Consider the following 16,841-nt stretch of genomic DNA (forward strand, 5'->3'; position numbering starts at 1 on the left):
GTGGCTAGGGGAGTTTTTTTTTGTTTGTTTGTTTGTTTGTTTTTACTTTCACTTGAAACTAATGAATTGAAAGGTGGGGGAAGTGCTTTGGCTTTGGGAAGGATACATGGTGGGCTCTGAGTGGAACTTGTTACTGTAGTGTGAAGTTCAAGGGTCTTGGGCTTTCTGGGCAGGCACTCTAGTGCTTGAGCCATCCTCCCAGACTACATAGATGTTTTTGAGTAGTACCTTATATTTTTCAGAATATGGTTTGAATTTAAGGTACTTTTTGTTTGTGCCAGTATTAGGGCTTGAACGCAGGCCCTTATCTTTTTTTGCTCAAGACTAGTACTTTATCACTTCAGCCACAACTCCGCTTCTAGCTTTTTTTTTTTTTTTTTGGCAGTTAATTGGAGATGAAAGTCTGACAGACTTTCCTGCCTGGGCTGGCTTTGAACTTTGATCCTCGGATATCAGCCTATTGAGTAGCTAGGATTATAGGTGGGAGCCATCAGTGCCTGGCTGGATTCTTTTCTTTTAAGGATAGAGTGTTCTGGGAACAAAATACTGGGATGGATGGAGGGGGAGAATCAATTAACTTTCCCTACTTGAGCTAAAGGGGGAAGCATCACAAAACAATGACACTCAAAAGAATTGAGCTATCAGGACTCCAACCTCCTGATTATCACAGGTTAGGAAATCCTGAAGCCCTGAACACCCGGGTGTTGTTGGGCATTGCTTCCTAGCCAGATTCACAGAGGTTCAGCTTCCCGCATCATCACTTCTATGTCAGGCAGCTTTACAAAATGACTTGACTTTGACTTTGTTTTTCAGTCTTTTAATCTGTAAAATAAGGATCCTTGCACCTTGCATGGTTCACGTGAGGATTATAGGTAATATAAGGAAGATACTTTATATAGCGGCGGAAATATGGTCAAGCTACAGCAGATGTTAGTACTGAGCTAGATCTCCAGTATCCTAAGAACCTAATAATGTTCTAGGGCAAACAGGGTTTATGGACCCAGATCCAATCTTCCCATTAACCATTCATATCTCTGTTCTTAGCCAGGTGCCAGTGGCTCACTCCTGTAATCCTTGCTTCTCAGGAGGCTGAAATCTGAGGATCATGGTTCGGAGCCAACCCAGGCAAGAAAATCCATGAGACTAACCACTAAAAAGCCAGAAGAGGAGCTGTGGCTCAAGTGGTAGAGTGTTAGTCTTGAGTAAACAAGCTCAGGGACAGTGCCCAGGCCCTGAGTTCAAGCTCCAGGACACACACACACACACACACACACACACACACACACACTTCTCCATTCTTCACAGATACCTGTGGCATTGACTTTGGCCTTGAGCCCTTCAAAGGTATTCCTTGACCCAGATGTGTGCCTTGGTAATGTCGCTCTTCAGCCAGGTGTTCTTCCCAGCAGGCTGGTGTGTAGCTATCTCCTACTTGTCTGTACTCGTTTTTCTGCCTGCTCCCTCTCCTGGATCTGGCCAGGGCTACTTGCAGTGAACAAAAGCAGGATATTGGCAATAGAAAGGAGGGTGTGTTCTGGTGCTCCCATGCCCTGCGGTGGCGCACATACCATTGTGAGAGCGTAACAGAGCCCAGGTCTATAGTTGGGTACAACTATGTCTGCACCAGCTTTTCTCTGCAGCAGAAAGAAAGGAGAAAGACAGGGCCTGGTGACATGCTACTAGTTCTTGCCACTCCCGGGCCATTTTCAGGAACATTTGCTAAGTGCTTGTCCTGCTGAACCCTTGACTTAGACATGAAAGCACATCAAAAGTAAATAAAACATTGTCCACACTTCAGAAAACCCATAATCTGGTGAAGGAGAAAGGTGGTTACCAAGAAATGTGAAACTCAGAGGGTGAGAGACAGGAAGTCCTTGCTTCTTGGCTGGCCTTCTGCTAGACAATTCATTCAAAACCACACTTAATCCTTGCTGCTGCCCTGAGAGGTGACAGTGTTCTGTCTTACAAATGAGAAGCGAAGGAGTTGGCCCAAGTTTACTTAGATTAGGGGACCGGGGAGTCATCTAATGAAAAACAAATATATACACAGTTAAGAGAACCTGTCCCTTTATTTTACTAGTGGGGAAAACTGCACACAGGGAAAGGGGCCTGTCCAAGGCCATGCAGCAACCTTGAACCCATGTCTCTCTCTCCTGATTCAGAGCTTATCCCATGTGTAGCTTACTTTGAATTTGAGCCATATGCCCAGAACTTCCTGTGTTCTCTGCCCCCTTCTAGACACTTCCTATCCATATACTCCACAGCATACCCAGTTCTCAAGACTCTGAAGTTGAGCTGGGACTGTCGCTCTGTGGAAGATCACTCGCCTAGTATGAGTTTGATACACACTCACACACACACACACACACACACACACACACACACACACACACTACCTGAAGTTTGGCATCCATAGGACAAGTAGGAAAAACCACAGAATAGGAATAGCCAGTGGTATCTGGAGAAATTTGGGCACTCCAGGAACATAAAGGGTTTTCAGCATCCTGCTTCTCTAGCCCTTCTTAGCTCAGCAGCTTCCCACAGCGGCTTCAGCTCATCTCTGTTTCTGCCTCCTGCAGCTCTCTTGCCTTGCACTGTTAAAGTCTTGTTTTAGACCATCTTTTCTAGAAGGTGAGGTAGGGTAGCTTATATAGCTAAATCTTTATTGCTTAGCAAGTTACAATAATGTACTTACCTTGCAAAATACTTTCTCCTACACTAATTGATTTAGTCCTCACATTGGCTCTTTGTAGTTTTTTGTTTGTTTGTTTGCTTGTTTGGTGCCAGTACTAGGCTGGAACTCGGGGCCTTACACTCTTACTTGGCTTTTTCTGTTCACGGCTGGTGCTTTACCACTTAAGCCACACTTCTGCTACTAGCTTTTTGTTACTTAATTGGAGACAAGAGTTTCAATGTCTTTTCTGTCTGGGCTGGTTTTGAACTGTGATTCTCAGATCTCAGCCTCCTGAGTAGCTAGGATTACAGACATGAACCACCAGCACTGGCTTGTAGTTGTTAGTTATATTTTATCAATAAAGCTATAAGAAATTATCCCAAATTACCCAGTTAATAACATTTATTGGGTTCCTACTGTGCTGACTTTTTATAAATAAACTCTATATATTTAATAAATATTTCATTAATTTTCACAGTAGTCCATTTTACAGATGAGGGAACAGCCAGAGAAATGAAGTACCTTGCCTAAGGTAGATTTATCAATTAAATGTCAAGGCTAGAATTCCTACCAGAAGACAGCCCTATGCTTCCTCTGAGAAGCAAGGATATGGCCAGGGTGGTTGGTTCAAGGCCTTGACATCAATAAGAATAAGGAGAATAGCCAGTGCAGTGGCAGGGGCCTGTAGTCCCAGCCACTTGGCAGGTTGAGACAAAAGGATCGTTTGAGCCAGGACTAGCCTTGGCAACATAGTGAAATGCCATATTAAAAACAACAACAACAACAACAATAGGGAGTCCAACTAGAAGGAGATGATATTAGCCAGGGAGCTTAGCTATGTGTGCTGGGAATGCGGACATGGCCTAAAAACACACTTGACCCAACCAAGAACAGGAACTTTCCAACCGGATGACAAGTATCATTATCACATGGAAGAAAATAACAGCAATTTCACAATATAATCTGGTCCAAATTAAAATTTCCTCAGTTGTCCCCCAAAATGTCACTTATAGCTATTCCCCCCTTTTTTAAAAAATTCAAAACTGAATCCAAACTTGAGGTGTTACATTCAATACTGTGTCTCTGAGCTTTAAATCTCTGTGTAAAAGCTGAGCATGGTGGAGCCCAGCTGTAGTCCCAGCTACTTGAAGGCTGTGGCAGACAGATCACTAGAGCCCAGGAGTTTCAGACCAATTTGAACAACACAGTAAGATAACAAGATGAGATGAGGTGGGATGGGATGGGATGGGGTGTGGTGGGGTGGGATGGGATGGGATGGGATGGGAGAGAATATGAATGAGAATCTTTATAATTTTTTTTAAATTGTTGCTATAGAGGTGATTACAGAGGAGTTACAGTTACGTAAGTCAGGTAACGAATACATTTCTTTCTGGACAGCGTTGCCCCTTCCCTCATATTCTCTGTTTTCCCCTCCCATCCCCACCTACAAGTTAGAGTTCATTTTCACCATAACGTCCAACAAGTACCACTGCTGCATTTCATCCCCCTTTGTCCTTCCATTTCTGTGCCCTCCCAAAGACAGATAAACGAACAAACAAGACAAAAAGAAAATAAACTGAAAACAACAACAAAGAAAAAAAAAACACTCTTGTTTCCATTTCCTGGAGTTCATTTCAATAAATATTATTTTGTATGATTAGAGGCACATAGGCATGGTGCCTTTATGTTCCTCCCCTAAGTATATCTGTCATGTCCCCTTTATTTTAGATCTAGCTTTCACATATGAGAGAAAACATGGCACCATTTACCTTTCTGAGCTTGGTTTACCTCACTTAACATGATTTGTTCTAGGTCTATCAATTATGAATAAGAATCTTTAAAATAAAATTTAAAAAAAATTTTCCTCCCCTCCATGCTAACTTTATGGAAGAGTCAAGGCCAGTTATCTTAGAGTGACTTACATTCTAGATTTGCCTGAACTTTTTCATGCTTAACTTTTTTTATATTTATTTTTGGCTAGAGCACTCCATCAATAATAATGTTGGTGATGAATAGATTTTAGAGGGTAGAAGTGATTGTGCTTATTCGACTCAATACCTGTCTAATTCAGAGTTTATCCTAGCTAGACACATACACACATACCTCATCTGATGATATACACATTTCTTTAAATGTTCACTTTTCTGGCTGGGCGCCCATGGTTCACGCCTGTGATCCTAGCTACTCATGAGGCTGAGATCTGGATCGTAGTTCAAAGCCAGCCTGGGCAGGAAAGTCCATGAGGCTCTTATCTGCAGTTAACTACTCAGAAAAGCTGAAATTGGTGCTGTGGCTCAAGTGTTGACTGCTCATCTTGAGCAAAAGAAGCTCAGGGACAGTGCCAAGTCCCAGAGTTCAAGCCGCAGTACAGGACGGGTGCGGGGGTAATCCACTTTGCTGGAGGAATCTTCTTGGCTGCTCCTCCTCAGTTCTCAGAAGACTCCAAGACCCAGTGTCTGCTCCCAGAGGCAGGAGGCAGGCAGCACGAAGCTGGCCTCTGGAGCCTTGAATACTCCAACCCACTCTAGCCCTGGGGAGATGGCACTACTCTGTAACTTCCTCCATCTGGCTTTGTGTGGGAGAGAGGACTGTCCATTTTGTTGTCAGACCCAGGGCCAGAATAGCCTGGATCCCCAGATCCACAAGCATTTGTTTTCTTGTCTTGTCTCCCAGGTGTTCAGAATGCCAGGATTCCCTCACCAACTGGTACTACGAGAAAGATGGGAAGCTGTACTGCCACAAGGACTACTGGGGGAAGTTTGGGGAGTTCTGCCACGGGTGTTCCCTGCTCATGACAGGGCCGGCCATGGTGAGCAAGATCCTCTATTTCTCCCCCTCATTCTCCCCAGTCTATTGACAGTGCTCCCAGTTTTCCTACAGCCATTCTTTCTCATTCATTCGTTTGTTCATTTATTCATTCATTTATCAGTGTCCATTGAACACTTAGTGTCAGGTCCAATAAGAGATTTGATATCCAGGTACCAGTGGTTCATGCTTGTAATCCTAGCTACTCAGGAGGCTGAGATCTGGACTGTGACTCGAAGCCAGCCGAGGCAACAAAGTCTGAGACTCTTATTTCCAAATAACCATCAAAAAGCTAGAAGTGGAGCTGTGACTCAAGTAGTGGAATACCAGCCTTGAACAAAAAAAGCAAAGGCCCTATGTTCAAGCCCCACTACCAGCACCAAAAAAAAAAAAAAAAAAGATTTAACAGTCCAGTTTGGAAGTGGGGGAAGAGAGGCAGGAAGAGGACAGAATGCAGGGGGCTAAAAGACACTGTCACATGTTGTACTCAGGGAACCTGGAATGGATTGGCAGAGAGGTTCTGCCTCCCCTACTTGCTTTGAACAAGGGCCTTTAGGCCAGCTCTTGATTATTTCTGGGAACTGTGACTGTAACCAAAACCAATTTTCTGCCTTGTCTGAAAGTACAGGACATTACTTTGGAAGTTCTAGGTCAGAAAGTGAGAAACTGGGTTTTAACTGGAGTCTCTGATTAGGTCACTCACACACCTCTACCTCCACTGTTAGCCACAGTGATAACTCGCTTCCTCCCTCTGTACGACTTCTCCCTATCTGCTTCAGGTGGCTGGGGAGTTTAAGTACCACCCAGAGTGCTTTGCCTGTATGAGCTGCAAGGTGATCATCGAGGATGGGGATGCGTATGCCCTGGTACAGCATGCCACACTCTACTGGTAAGCCATTGCCCTCTGTCTTCCCCAACACAAGTGGGCAGAAGGACAGGTGGCAGTGTGAGTTGGGTGGAAAGATATTGGGGTAGAATCTATCCCAGCAGTGCAGTTTTTCACAGCTCTGTGACCTTTAATGACCTGTAAACAGAACCAATAACTTCTCTCTGTTCTCCATCCTTACCTGCTATGAGAATAACCTCACTCTGCCCTGCAGTCTCCCCTAGAGGGACAGAATAGCAGAGAAGATACTCTAAGAAGGAGCCCGCATTAAAGGAAAGGCATGGCGAGCTCACCCAGCTCTCCCCATCCAACTTGCCTTGGTTAACAAAAGAAGCCATCTGGGTCTGCTGGGAGAGGACAAAGGCTGGGGCAAGTTTCTTACCATTAGTCAAAGGCACAGCAAGAAAACTCAGGCCACCCTACCCACCCCCTTCTTCCCCAGATTCAGATTCTTCCAAATACACTACTTGCTACAGATCTGGCTCAGCGCCCTCATCCCAGGCTCCTCATTCTGAGTTGCCATCAAGAGTCATAGCATAAGCCAGGTGCTGGTGGCTCACACCTGTAATCCTAGATACTCAAGAGGCTGAGATCTGAAGATTGAGGTTCCAAGCCATCCCAGGCAGGAAACTATGAGACTCTATCTCCAATTAACCACCAGGAAATCAAAAGTGGAACTGTGGCTCCAAGTAATAGAGCACTAGCCTGGAGTACAAAAACTCAGAGACAGGGCCCTGAGTTGAAACCCCATGATTGACAACAAAAAAAAATTATAGCAGAGAGGGTGGTGGTGAGACAGGGGGTGAAGGTTATGTTATTTTTTTTTTTTTTTTTTTTTTTTGCCAGTCCTGGGCCTTGGACTCAGGGCCTGAGCACTGTCCCTCGCTTCCTTTTGCTCAAGGCTAGCACTCTGCCACTTGAGCCACAGCGCCACTTCTGGCCGTTTTCTGTATATGTGGTGCTGGGGAATCGAACCCAGGGCCTCATGTATATGAGGCAAACTCTCTTGCCACTAGGCCATATCCCCAGCCCCGAAGGTTATGTTATTTAAAGCCAAGGGTTGGGACTGAGAATGGCTTAAGTGGCAGAGTGCTTGCCTAGCATGCATGAAGCCCTGGGTTCAATTCCTCAGTACCACATCAACAGAAAAAAAATGGAGTGGGGCTATGGCTCAAGTAGTAGAACTCTAGCCATGAGCACAGAGAGGCTCAGGGACAGAGCCCAAGCCCTGAGTTCAAGCCCCAGGACTGGCAAAAAAAAAAAGCAAGGAGGTTCAGTAGTGGTTACTGGGTGGCTTCCAGGTAGGCCTCCAGGATCTCAGCTTGCTTTGTGCCCTCTCCCTAGTGGGAAGTGCCACAATGAGGTGGTACTAGCACCTATGTTTGAGAGGCTCTCCACCGAGTCTGTTCAGGACCAGCTTCCCTACTCCGTCACACTCATCTCCATGCCAGCCACCACCGAGGGCAGACGGGGCTTCTCCGTGTCTGTGGACAGCGTCTGCTCCAACTATGCCACCACTGTGCAAGTGAAAGAGTAAGTATTTTGCAGCAAAGGGCTGGTGGGCCTCAAAGGGCTCTAAATTCCAGGACACAGTGATCTCTTCATCCCCATCACCTACCTTTCTCTGAACTCACACCTAGACCTTGGCACTTGGGTTCTCTGTGCCTTATTAGCTGCTTTCTATCCAATGCTCAAAGCCAGACTCTCTCCCCTGTCAGGTATTGGGCTTCAGATCAGATTTGCTCCTTGAAACGATCTTGCTTGGGCAATGTGTATGAGTTTCTCATCTGTCCTTCCAACTGAGTGGCAATGCCCTTCATTGAGATGAAGCATCGTGAGAAGAATGTAGTTCTTTGTGTGAATGGCCTGGGCCTTGTGGGCTAGTCCTGGCACAGTGGAACTGCTCAGGTGAGTTATTACATGCCTTCACCCTGCCTCAATCTTTGTCTCTCTTAGGGTAAATAGAATGCACATTAGTCCAAACAACCGTAATGCCATTCACCCTGGGGACCGCATCCTGGAGATCAACGGGACCCCTGTTCGCACACTACGAATAGAGGAGGTACAGTGTGTGTCACCTGTCTTTTTATCTTGATATAGCCTATGATCACTAGTGTGACCTCCTGTATCAACCTACAGGTTCCCAGGGATGACCTGGCAGATGGGAGAAGATGCCAGGATGCCAGGCTGTGGGTGGCCAGATTTGGGGAAGCCAATGGGAACAAACCTTATGCTGCTTTTGGCCACAGGTGGAAGATGCGATTAGCCAGACCAGCCAGACACTTCAGCTGTTAATTGAACATGACCCCGTCCCCCAGCGCCTGGACCAGCTGCGACTAGATGCCCGACTTTCTCCCCACATGCAGAATGCCAGGCAATCGCATACCCTCAGCACTCTGGACACCAAGGAGAATCTGGAGGGGACACTGAGGAGACGCTCCCTGAGGTGCCACCTTCCAACCCAGTTCTGTCCCATGTCCACGATGTGATGGCTTATTTGAGGCCAACAGTGTTAGGAAGGGGGCAAGGGGCAGGCTATGAGGATTGTGCTGACCCAGCTCCCCTGTGGGACTCACAGTTCAGAGCCAGGGTCTGTGCAGACTTAGCAGTCTGCCAGGTTTCCTTGGAAAACAGAAGGTCAGGCTCTATCCACTAGATCCTGAGCTAGACAGGAATCAGTGATACTGCACCGTAAACGCAACATGGAGGAAGAAGAAGACTCAGAGCTGGAAGTAAGGGCACAGGTAGAGTGGGTTAAATATCCATAAGGACATTGAAAATGATGAAGAAAAAGATGAAACCAATTTGTTCTCAGATTTGCATCAGTAATCTTATACCTCAGAGCCTGCCAAGTAAATGAGGAGAGCAGTCACCTTGTGTGCAAGCCCTAGGTAGAGAGACTTACAGAATAGGAGTCAAGAGCACTGACTGTCAGGCAAAGCTACCCATTCCAGAGCTTCAAACTGAGCCCTCCCTCTTCCCAAATCACTACATCTCTCTGAGCCTCTGTATCTGTGTTTGTGAAGTGAGGTTGCGAGAGAAAAGTGTCTGTCTCACCAATTATGCAAGAATTAAATGTGGAAAAGGACATAGTTGTACAATGCCAGCACATGGTAGGGAATACTCAGTAAATGTGAGCTAGGAACCAGGCACTTGTGGCTTATGCCTGGAATCCTAGCTATTCAGGAGGCTGACATCTGAGAATGGCAGTTCAAAGCCAGCCCAGGTAGAAAAGTCCCTATGACACTCTTATCTCCAACTAACCACTCAAAAATTGAAAGTGGTACTGTGGCTCAAGTGGTAGAGCACTAGCCATGAGCACAGAGACTCAAGAATAGTGCCCAGGCCCTGAGTTCAAGCCCTGGGACTAGAAAAAAAAAAAAAGTGAGATAGGCTGATGAAGAATCTGGTTCTTTATCCACTCCTAGGTAAAATAGGCTGAATCAGCCCAGTCCTTCTTGGGAGGCATCTGTTAGAAATAGGGCCCTCCCTGTAGCTCATTCCCACCACTCTTGACTGCCTCTCAGCAGAGGACAGAAAAGGGCTTGACATGCATGGCCGAGATAGGGATTTCTGGAGAGCTGCACAGATACCTGAAAGGCCATCATGTAGGAGAGAGAGGGCAACTCATTTTCCCGGCTCTGATGGGTACCATCCGAGGAAGTTTGTAAAGCAAAAGAACAAGAGCAGCCAAGCCTGTGGTGCAAGTCAAGTCAGAAGCCATGCAGCTGCAGTGCTTTGTGAATGGTCCCGCAAAACTGGAGCTAATGACAGAGGAGTTTTCAGGGTTACAGCTCACCTGCAGTTCTGTGATCTTCAGCCTTCAGGTCCTCTTTCAAAGTAACAATCATCAGCCAGGTGCTGGTGGCTCACACCTGTAATCCCAGCTACTCAGGAGGCTGAGATCTGAGGATTGACGTTTGAAGCCAGCCAGAGCAGGACAGTCCATGAGACTCTTTATCTCCTATTAACCATAAGAAAACCAGAAGTGGAGCTCTGGCTCGGTACGAGAGCACAGCCTTGAGCACAAAAACTCAGGACAGTGCTTAGGCCCTGAGTTCAAGCCCCACTACTGACAAAAACAAGAAAGAAAAAAAAAGTAACAGTCATCAACCATTACTATTACTGGCTGCTTTTGAAAATAGAAACAGATTTATTGGTGGAAAAGATTAAAGGTGTTTATTATCTTAAAATTTAGGAAATATGGCTAGGTACAAGAATACACAAAAGAGCTGGGTGTGATGGCACAGGCCTGTAATTCCAGCAGTTGGGAGGTGCAAGCAGGAGAACAGCCTATCTAATGACTCCCTGCTTCAAAAAAATCAAAAAACAAAAACAACCAAATGTCTGTCATTTAAAAATCCCATTTACTTATTTCTTTGGAACAGTAACATGCTGTCCAGTTAGGACCTTGAATCAAACAGTTGGGGAGATAATAGGTTACTCTCTCTAGTGCTGTTCTAGGCTGATCATTACAAGTTAGTACACTCTAGTTAATTCTTCTAGGGAGGAAGAACTGAGTTCTTATGTCCAGCCTACTCTACAGTGCTGGGGACATACCCTAGGCTCTCATGTGTCCTTGGAATTGAGCTATCTCCACCCCCCCCCCCACACACACACATACACCCCCTTGCTCCCAGAGTTCCCATCTTAAATGTATTCTTCCTGTGCTCAAATAAACTGCTGATGTCCGCAGACCTAAAACAGCACATCTGTCTGATGTAAGAGCCCTGTCTCCCAATAATAGCATTTGAATTACAGACAGTAGAATGAGCAGGTATGCCTGAGGTTCCTGCCTTCAGGTGTTCTGACTAGTCTCAGAACTACTTGTGTCTCTTCCCCCCCTCCCACCCCACCCTCATCTTTCCTTATCCTCAGGCGCAGTAACAGCATCTCCAAGTCCCCTGGCCCCAGCTCCCCCAAAGAGCCCTTGCTTCTCAGCCGAGACATCAGCCGCTCTGAGTCCCTCCGCTGTTCCAGCAGCTACTCGCAGCAGATCTTCCGGCCATGTGACCTGATCCATGGGGAGGTCCTGGGGAAGGGCTTCTTTGGGCAGGCCATCAAGGTGAGAAACCAGCAGCAGCCAGTGCCCCCCAACCCCTCTCTCCCCCTTTCTGGAGTTTTCATCCGATGGACATACCCCATACCCTACAGGACACCAGGCTTCCTTCCCCTCTGCCCGTGATGGTGGAGGGGGTGCCCACTCTACTATCCAACCACCTAAGGGCAGCAGTGGATCTGTGGCTCTGGAGACAGCTTGGGATGAGCTGTGCTCTAAGCCCTCCTGCTGCCAGGCCATGGGTGTGTGTCAGGTGCCCACAGACCTGGGCATGCTACAGAGAGCACAAGTGGCTCCTGCCACCCTGGTGAAAAGTCTCAGGGACTAACCTTCTCTTCTCTTTCTCTCCTCCTCCTCCTCCTCCTCCTCCTCCTCTGCTGAGAGCTGGGAGGGGGGGTCAGGTAAGCCATGAATGTAAGCTTTGTGGGGCAGCAGGGCTGGAGAGCTCACCCCCCCCCCCCATCCACCCAGGTCCCTGGTGCATGTCTATGGCACTCACCCTCCTGCCCCCAAACTTCTGTTCACCCAAAGTATTCACTCCTGTGCCACATGACCAGAGCCCCTGCTTGGCTTGGCAGTGTCCCCTCCTGCCTCCTTCCCTATCTGTCTGATTCTCACCTCTCTGTGCATGCTCAGCTCTCGAGAGAAGAGAGTGTGCTTTCCTCTGAGTCCCCTGTTCTCCTATGCTGTGTCTTCTACACAAGAACTGTCCGTCTGATCTGATCTCATCTCCTCTGGCCCAGTATGTCTTAACAAGGAATGAGATGACCAGTTGCTTGATAGATTGACTGGTTGGTTTTGTGGTGCTGGGGTTTGAACTCAGGGTCTTGCGCATGCCAGACAAGCGCTCTGCCACTGAGCTTCATCCCCAGCTCATAGATTTTTCACAAGTTCTCTAGAACTACTTGTCTTTGCATCACTAATAGCCACTTTTCCTGTAGGTGACACACAAGGCCACGGGCAAAGTGATGGTCATGAAGGAGTTAATTCGATGTGATGAGGAGACACAGAAGACTTTTCTGACTGAGGTAACAAAATGGAAGTGGAGTTGCCACTGTGCCTCCTATAATCCCAGCTACTTGGGGAGGGTGAAGCAGACAGATTGTATGAGCCCAGGAGTTCTAGGTCAGCCTGGGAACACAATAAGACCCTGTCCAAAAAAAATAGGAAGGGAGGGAGAGAGAGAGGGAGGGAAGGAAGGAAGATACTGGAGTTGGAGGGTTGAGAAATTGGGTGTTACCTTTAGAATAGAGAAAATCTTACAAATGAATCATTTCAAGAGAAAACGTAGGGACTTGGGGCATAGCTTCAGTGGGACCTGGGTTCATCCCCAGTACTGCAATGGGGTGAGGGTGGGGGCACTTGGCTTGGAATCACTGTCTTAAAGACTGAGGGTAAAACAGTGAGAGAGGAAGGATAACATCAGTCAAGCTGCATTATACTGGACTTGGGAATGAGGCTTAGTGGTAGAGTGCTTGCCTAGCATGCATGAAGTCCTGGGTTCGATTCCTCAGTACCACATAAACAGAAAGGCCAAAAGTAGCCCTGTGACTTAAGTGGTAGAGCACTAGCCTTGAGCAAAAGAAGCTCAGGGACAGTGCCCAGGCCGGCCCTGAGGTCAAGCCCCAGGACTGGCAAAAAAAAAAAAAAAAAGCATTATACTTTTTTTTTTTTTTTTTTTGGCCAGTCCTGGGCCTTGGACTCAGGGCCTGAGCACTGTCCCTGGCTTCTTCCCGCTCAAGGCTAGCACTCTGCCACTTGAGCCACAGCGCCGCTTCTGGCCGTTTTCTGTATATGTGGTGCTGGGGAATCGAACCTAGGGCCTCGTGTATCCGAGGCAGGCACTCTTGCCACTAGGCTATATCCCCAGCCCTATACTTTTAAACTCATTCGTTGAATGGCAACTCTTTTGTACAACTATTTAAAGATTTTAAAAATATGTAATTTAAAAATGAGTGCTAGGTGCTGGGAATATGGCCTAGTAGTAAAGTGCTCGCCTCGTATACATGAAGACCTGGGTTTGATTCCTCGGCACCACATATATAGAAAAAGCCAGAAGTGGCGCTGTGGCTCAAGTGGCAGAGTGCTAGCCTTGAGCAAAAAGAAGCCAGGGACAGTGCTCAGGCCCTGAGTTCAAGCCTCAGGACTGGCAAAAACAAAAACAAAAACAGAAAAAAATGAGTGCTAGGAGAACATCCCTACTCCCTCTAAATTACAGGATAATTATTTATTCAATAAACACTTCTTGGGTTTTTTTTTGTTTGTGTTATGTGGTACTGAGGAATTGAACCCAGGGCCTGATGCATGCTAGGCAAGCATTCTACCACTAAGCCACATTCCCAGCCTAATAGACACTTCTTAAAGATAGCGCAAGCCAGCTTACAAGGGGTGGTGCTATTACAAGGAGCTCTCTCAGATTGTGAGAGTGATGGGCATGAAAACGGACCAGTTTAGTACAGCTCTGTGTTCTAATCATCTGAATGCCCTTGAACAGAACCTTGAGTGGGGCTCCTGAGAGCTGACACCCCTTGAGCACCTACAGAGTCTCCCCCACCCCTTCCACTTGGATCTGATAGAGAAGCTGCAGTTGGAAACACCTGTGAACCAGCTGCTGCCCAGCTCCCTCTACCCTCTTACCCCATCCCCAATCCTTTGTTTTCACTCCTGGCCCTCCCACTCCAGTTCCCCTAAGCACGTCCTAGAAAGGCAAGGTCCCAAGGAAGAGGCCTGTGATGTCATTCCCACCCATGTGGTGGTGGTCTTCCCTCTCCCCAAACCTAACACGTGACCACATTGCACCTACAGGAGGCAGAGAGGCAGCTAACTCCCTGAGGACTGCCAAGCATGCATAGTCCTTAAGGGAGAGAGGACTGGGTGGGAAGCTAACCATCTACCCCCCACCCTCCTCCACTCTTAGGTGAAAGTGATGCGCAGCCTGGACCATCCCAACGTGCTCAAGTTCATTGGTGTCCTGTACAAGGACAAGAAGCTGAACCTGCTGACAGAGTACATCGAAGGGGGGACCTTGAAGGACTTCCTGCGCAGTGTGGTGAGCACGCTGGCCCACTGTCACCAGGAGCGTCATTAGTTGTCAGTGGGACACTCAGTCCTTAATTTTTGCCTTTAATGGACCATGCATGCTAGGCAGGACCAGGCACAGATGGGGGGGGGGGGGGCGCTTCACTGGCACACTGTACTGACCCACAGGGACTGGACTGTGAGTGGTACAGGACCCCACAGCCTCTGATGGGTATTCTCTCACCCTGCAGGACCCATTCCCCTGGCAACAGAAGGTCAGGTTCGCCAAAGGCATCGCTTCCGGAATGGTAAGTACAGTGTGAGAATAAAGAGAGATGGATTTGAAGCCAGGCACCCATCCTGGATGACCTGTGTGGGTTGGATCATTCAGCAGTTGTTTAATGAGTTTCTCTCTGGGCCAATGACATTGCCCTGGCCAACTGTCCTCAGCCCACAGCCTTGTTCTCATAGGATTCCAGATCTCTAAGGGCAAACAAGGGGCCAACCATAGAACAAGGGCCTGGCTACTTCTATCACAGAAGCCCTTAGAGCAAGCAAAACACCTCACTGCCTAGTAAATCAGTAGAGGAGGAAATGAGTTCTAGATAAGCCCTAGGGGTTGGGGGTAGGGGGTCCTGTTGATAAAATAGCCCCAAAGTTTAAGCTGGTGACAGCAGCAAAGACATGGGAGGAAGGAATGATGTGTGACTCAAGAACAAATGAATCCAGTTGCGCAGATCCTAAGAGTTGACAAGTACTAAGTGCTTTCTGTATGCCAGACACTGAGCCGAGAGAGTAACAGGCATGATCATATTTACTGCGCATGACAACACTTGTTTCCAGATAAGAAGTCAAGACTAGAAAAGGACAGAATTAGGATCGTGAGCTTTGTCAGTCTGGCTCCTACACCTGAGATTTTAGCCATTCCTCCTCTCACAGGGCTCATGAAGACAAAATTCATGTGGAACAGTAGATTGAACCCTGTGTTTCAGGCTAAAGAGCTTGAATTTGTAGGAAGTGTGTGTGTGTGTGTATGCATATATATATATATGCATACATACATAATTAAGTAGTACAAAAGGTTCTAATTCCATAGAAAAATATTTTTTAAATTTATTTTATTTATTGCCAGTTCTGGGGCTTGAACTCTGGACCTGGCAGGGTGCTGTCCCTGAGCTTTTGTGCTCAAAGCTAAGCACTTGACCACTTGAGCCACAGGTCTACTTCTGGCTTTTTCTGTGATTAACTGAAGATAAGAATCTCATAGACTTTCCTGCCCACGCTGGCTTTGAGCTGCAATTCTCAGATCCCAGCCTCCTAAGTAGTTAGGATTACAGGTGTGAGCCTAGAAAAGATTTTTAAGCAAGAAAATTTTGTGATCAGAGCTTTTTTCCCAAGTGAGTCTGAGGTGATCTGTAGGTTGGAACAGAGTTGGGAGATCCTCAGGCAGGGACAACTAGATAGAGAGCCAGCAAAATATTTTGAGTTTCTAAATTAAGGTAGCAGCAATGGTGACAAGACTGGGAGATAAAGTGGGCTCAGAATGGAGCGAGTGGATGGCAGTGAAGGCACAGAAATGGGGAGAGGAGTTGGGGTGGCACCTTGTACCTCCATTTACCAGATATTGATAGTCAGGAACAGGTTTGGGAACATCAGGATTGATGTGTGCTGAGACTGATCTACTAGCTGAACCTCCAGCTCTCCTGGGCATGAAACTGGCTGGAGCTTGAGGCAGAAAATTGGGAGATCGGCTGCTGGTCACCTAAGGGTCCCCACAGAAGAGGCCTCTGGAGCTGTGAGACAGAAATGCATCTATGTAGCAAGATGGCTTTGAGCATGGCTGGTGATGAGGAAGCGTCTGGGTGGGAAAAGCAGACCCACAGGGGTCTCAGGAGCAGGAGAGATGTCGACAGCCTTGAGGAAGAGATCCACAGACCACCAGATTATGAGTCATGGCACACAGGAAGAGCTCCGGGGCTATGTTGACCTGAGTGTGTGAGTAGCATCTCCCATATTGGCAAGGGAAGGACAGGAAAAAGAAAGTGGCCTTTGACAGTGACAATAGCTTGTTTAGAAACAAGTTTCTTTCTAAACAGAAACATTTGGATACAGAGAGGGTGCAGTTCTAGGATAGACCTGGAGGAGGGTGGAGTGAACAGTAGGAACATGGAGCTAATTAAACTAGGAAGGACTCAAAGTTCCTGAAGCCAGAGAAGGGGAGCTGGGTACCCGGGGGCACTTACTTCAGAAGGCCTTGGTAGCCGGGCATGGTGGCTCACGCCTGTAATTCTAGCTACTCAGGAGGCTGAGATATGAGGATCACGGTTCAAAGCCAGCCTGGCCAGGAAAGTCTGTGAGACTCTTATCTCCAATTAACTACCAGAAAACTGGAAGTGGCG

General features: G+C 47.2%; 1 protein-coding gene and 1 long non-coding RNA gene across 4 annotated transcripts in view; one reads left to right on the forward strand and one right to left on the reverse strand.

The window, feature by feature from the left end:
* Window positions 1–16,841, forward strand: part of Limk2 (LIM domain kinase 2) — a 67,725-nt gene that overhangs the window by 41,427 nt on the left and 9,457 nt on the right. For all 3 annotated transcript variants that reach the window (XM_048343323.1, XM_048343325.1, XM_048343324.1), the window contains 9 exons: window positions 5,348–5,483; window positions 6,259–6,368; window positions 7,710–7,898; window positions 8,322–8,427; window positions 8,615–8,811; window positions 11,244–11,430; window positions 12,366–12,452; window positions 14,342–14,473; window positions 14,694–14,750. In XM_048343323.1, the coding sequence (XP_048199280.1) occupies window positions 5,348–5,483; window positions 6,259–6,368; window positions 7,710–7,898; window positions 8,322–8,427; window positions 8,615–8,811; window positions 11,244–11,430; window positions 12,366–12,452; window positions 14,342–14,473; window positions 14,694–14,750 (1,201 nt within the window). The remainder of the gene's footprint in view (window positions 1–5,347; window positions 5,484–6,258; window positions 6,369–7,709; window positions 7,899–8,321; window positions 8,428–8,614; window positions 8,812–11,243; window positions 11,431–12,365; window positions 12,453–14,341; window positions 14,474–14,693; window positions 14,751–16,841) is intronic.
* LOC125349303 lies at window positions 1,295–16,786 on the reverse strand. Its single transcript, XR_007210502.1, has 3 exons — window positions 15,712–16,786; window positions 8,000–8,007; window positions 1,295–2,392 (listed from the first exon to the last, which is right to left on the reverse strand). It is a non-coding gene; the product is annotated as an uncharacterized LOC125349303 (long non-coding RNA).

Source organism: Perognathus longimembris, chromosome 3 (assembly GCF_023159225.1).
Source record: "Perognathus longimembris pacificus isolate PPM17 chromosome 3, ASM2315922v1, whole genome shotgun sequence".
Lineage (NCBI taxonomy): Eukaryota > Metazoa > Chordata > Mammalia > Rodentia > Heteromyidae > Perognathus > Perognathus longimembris.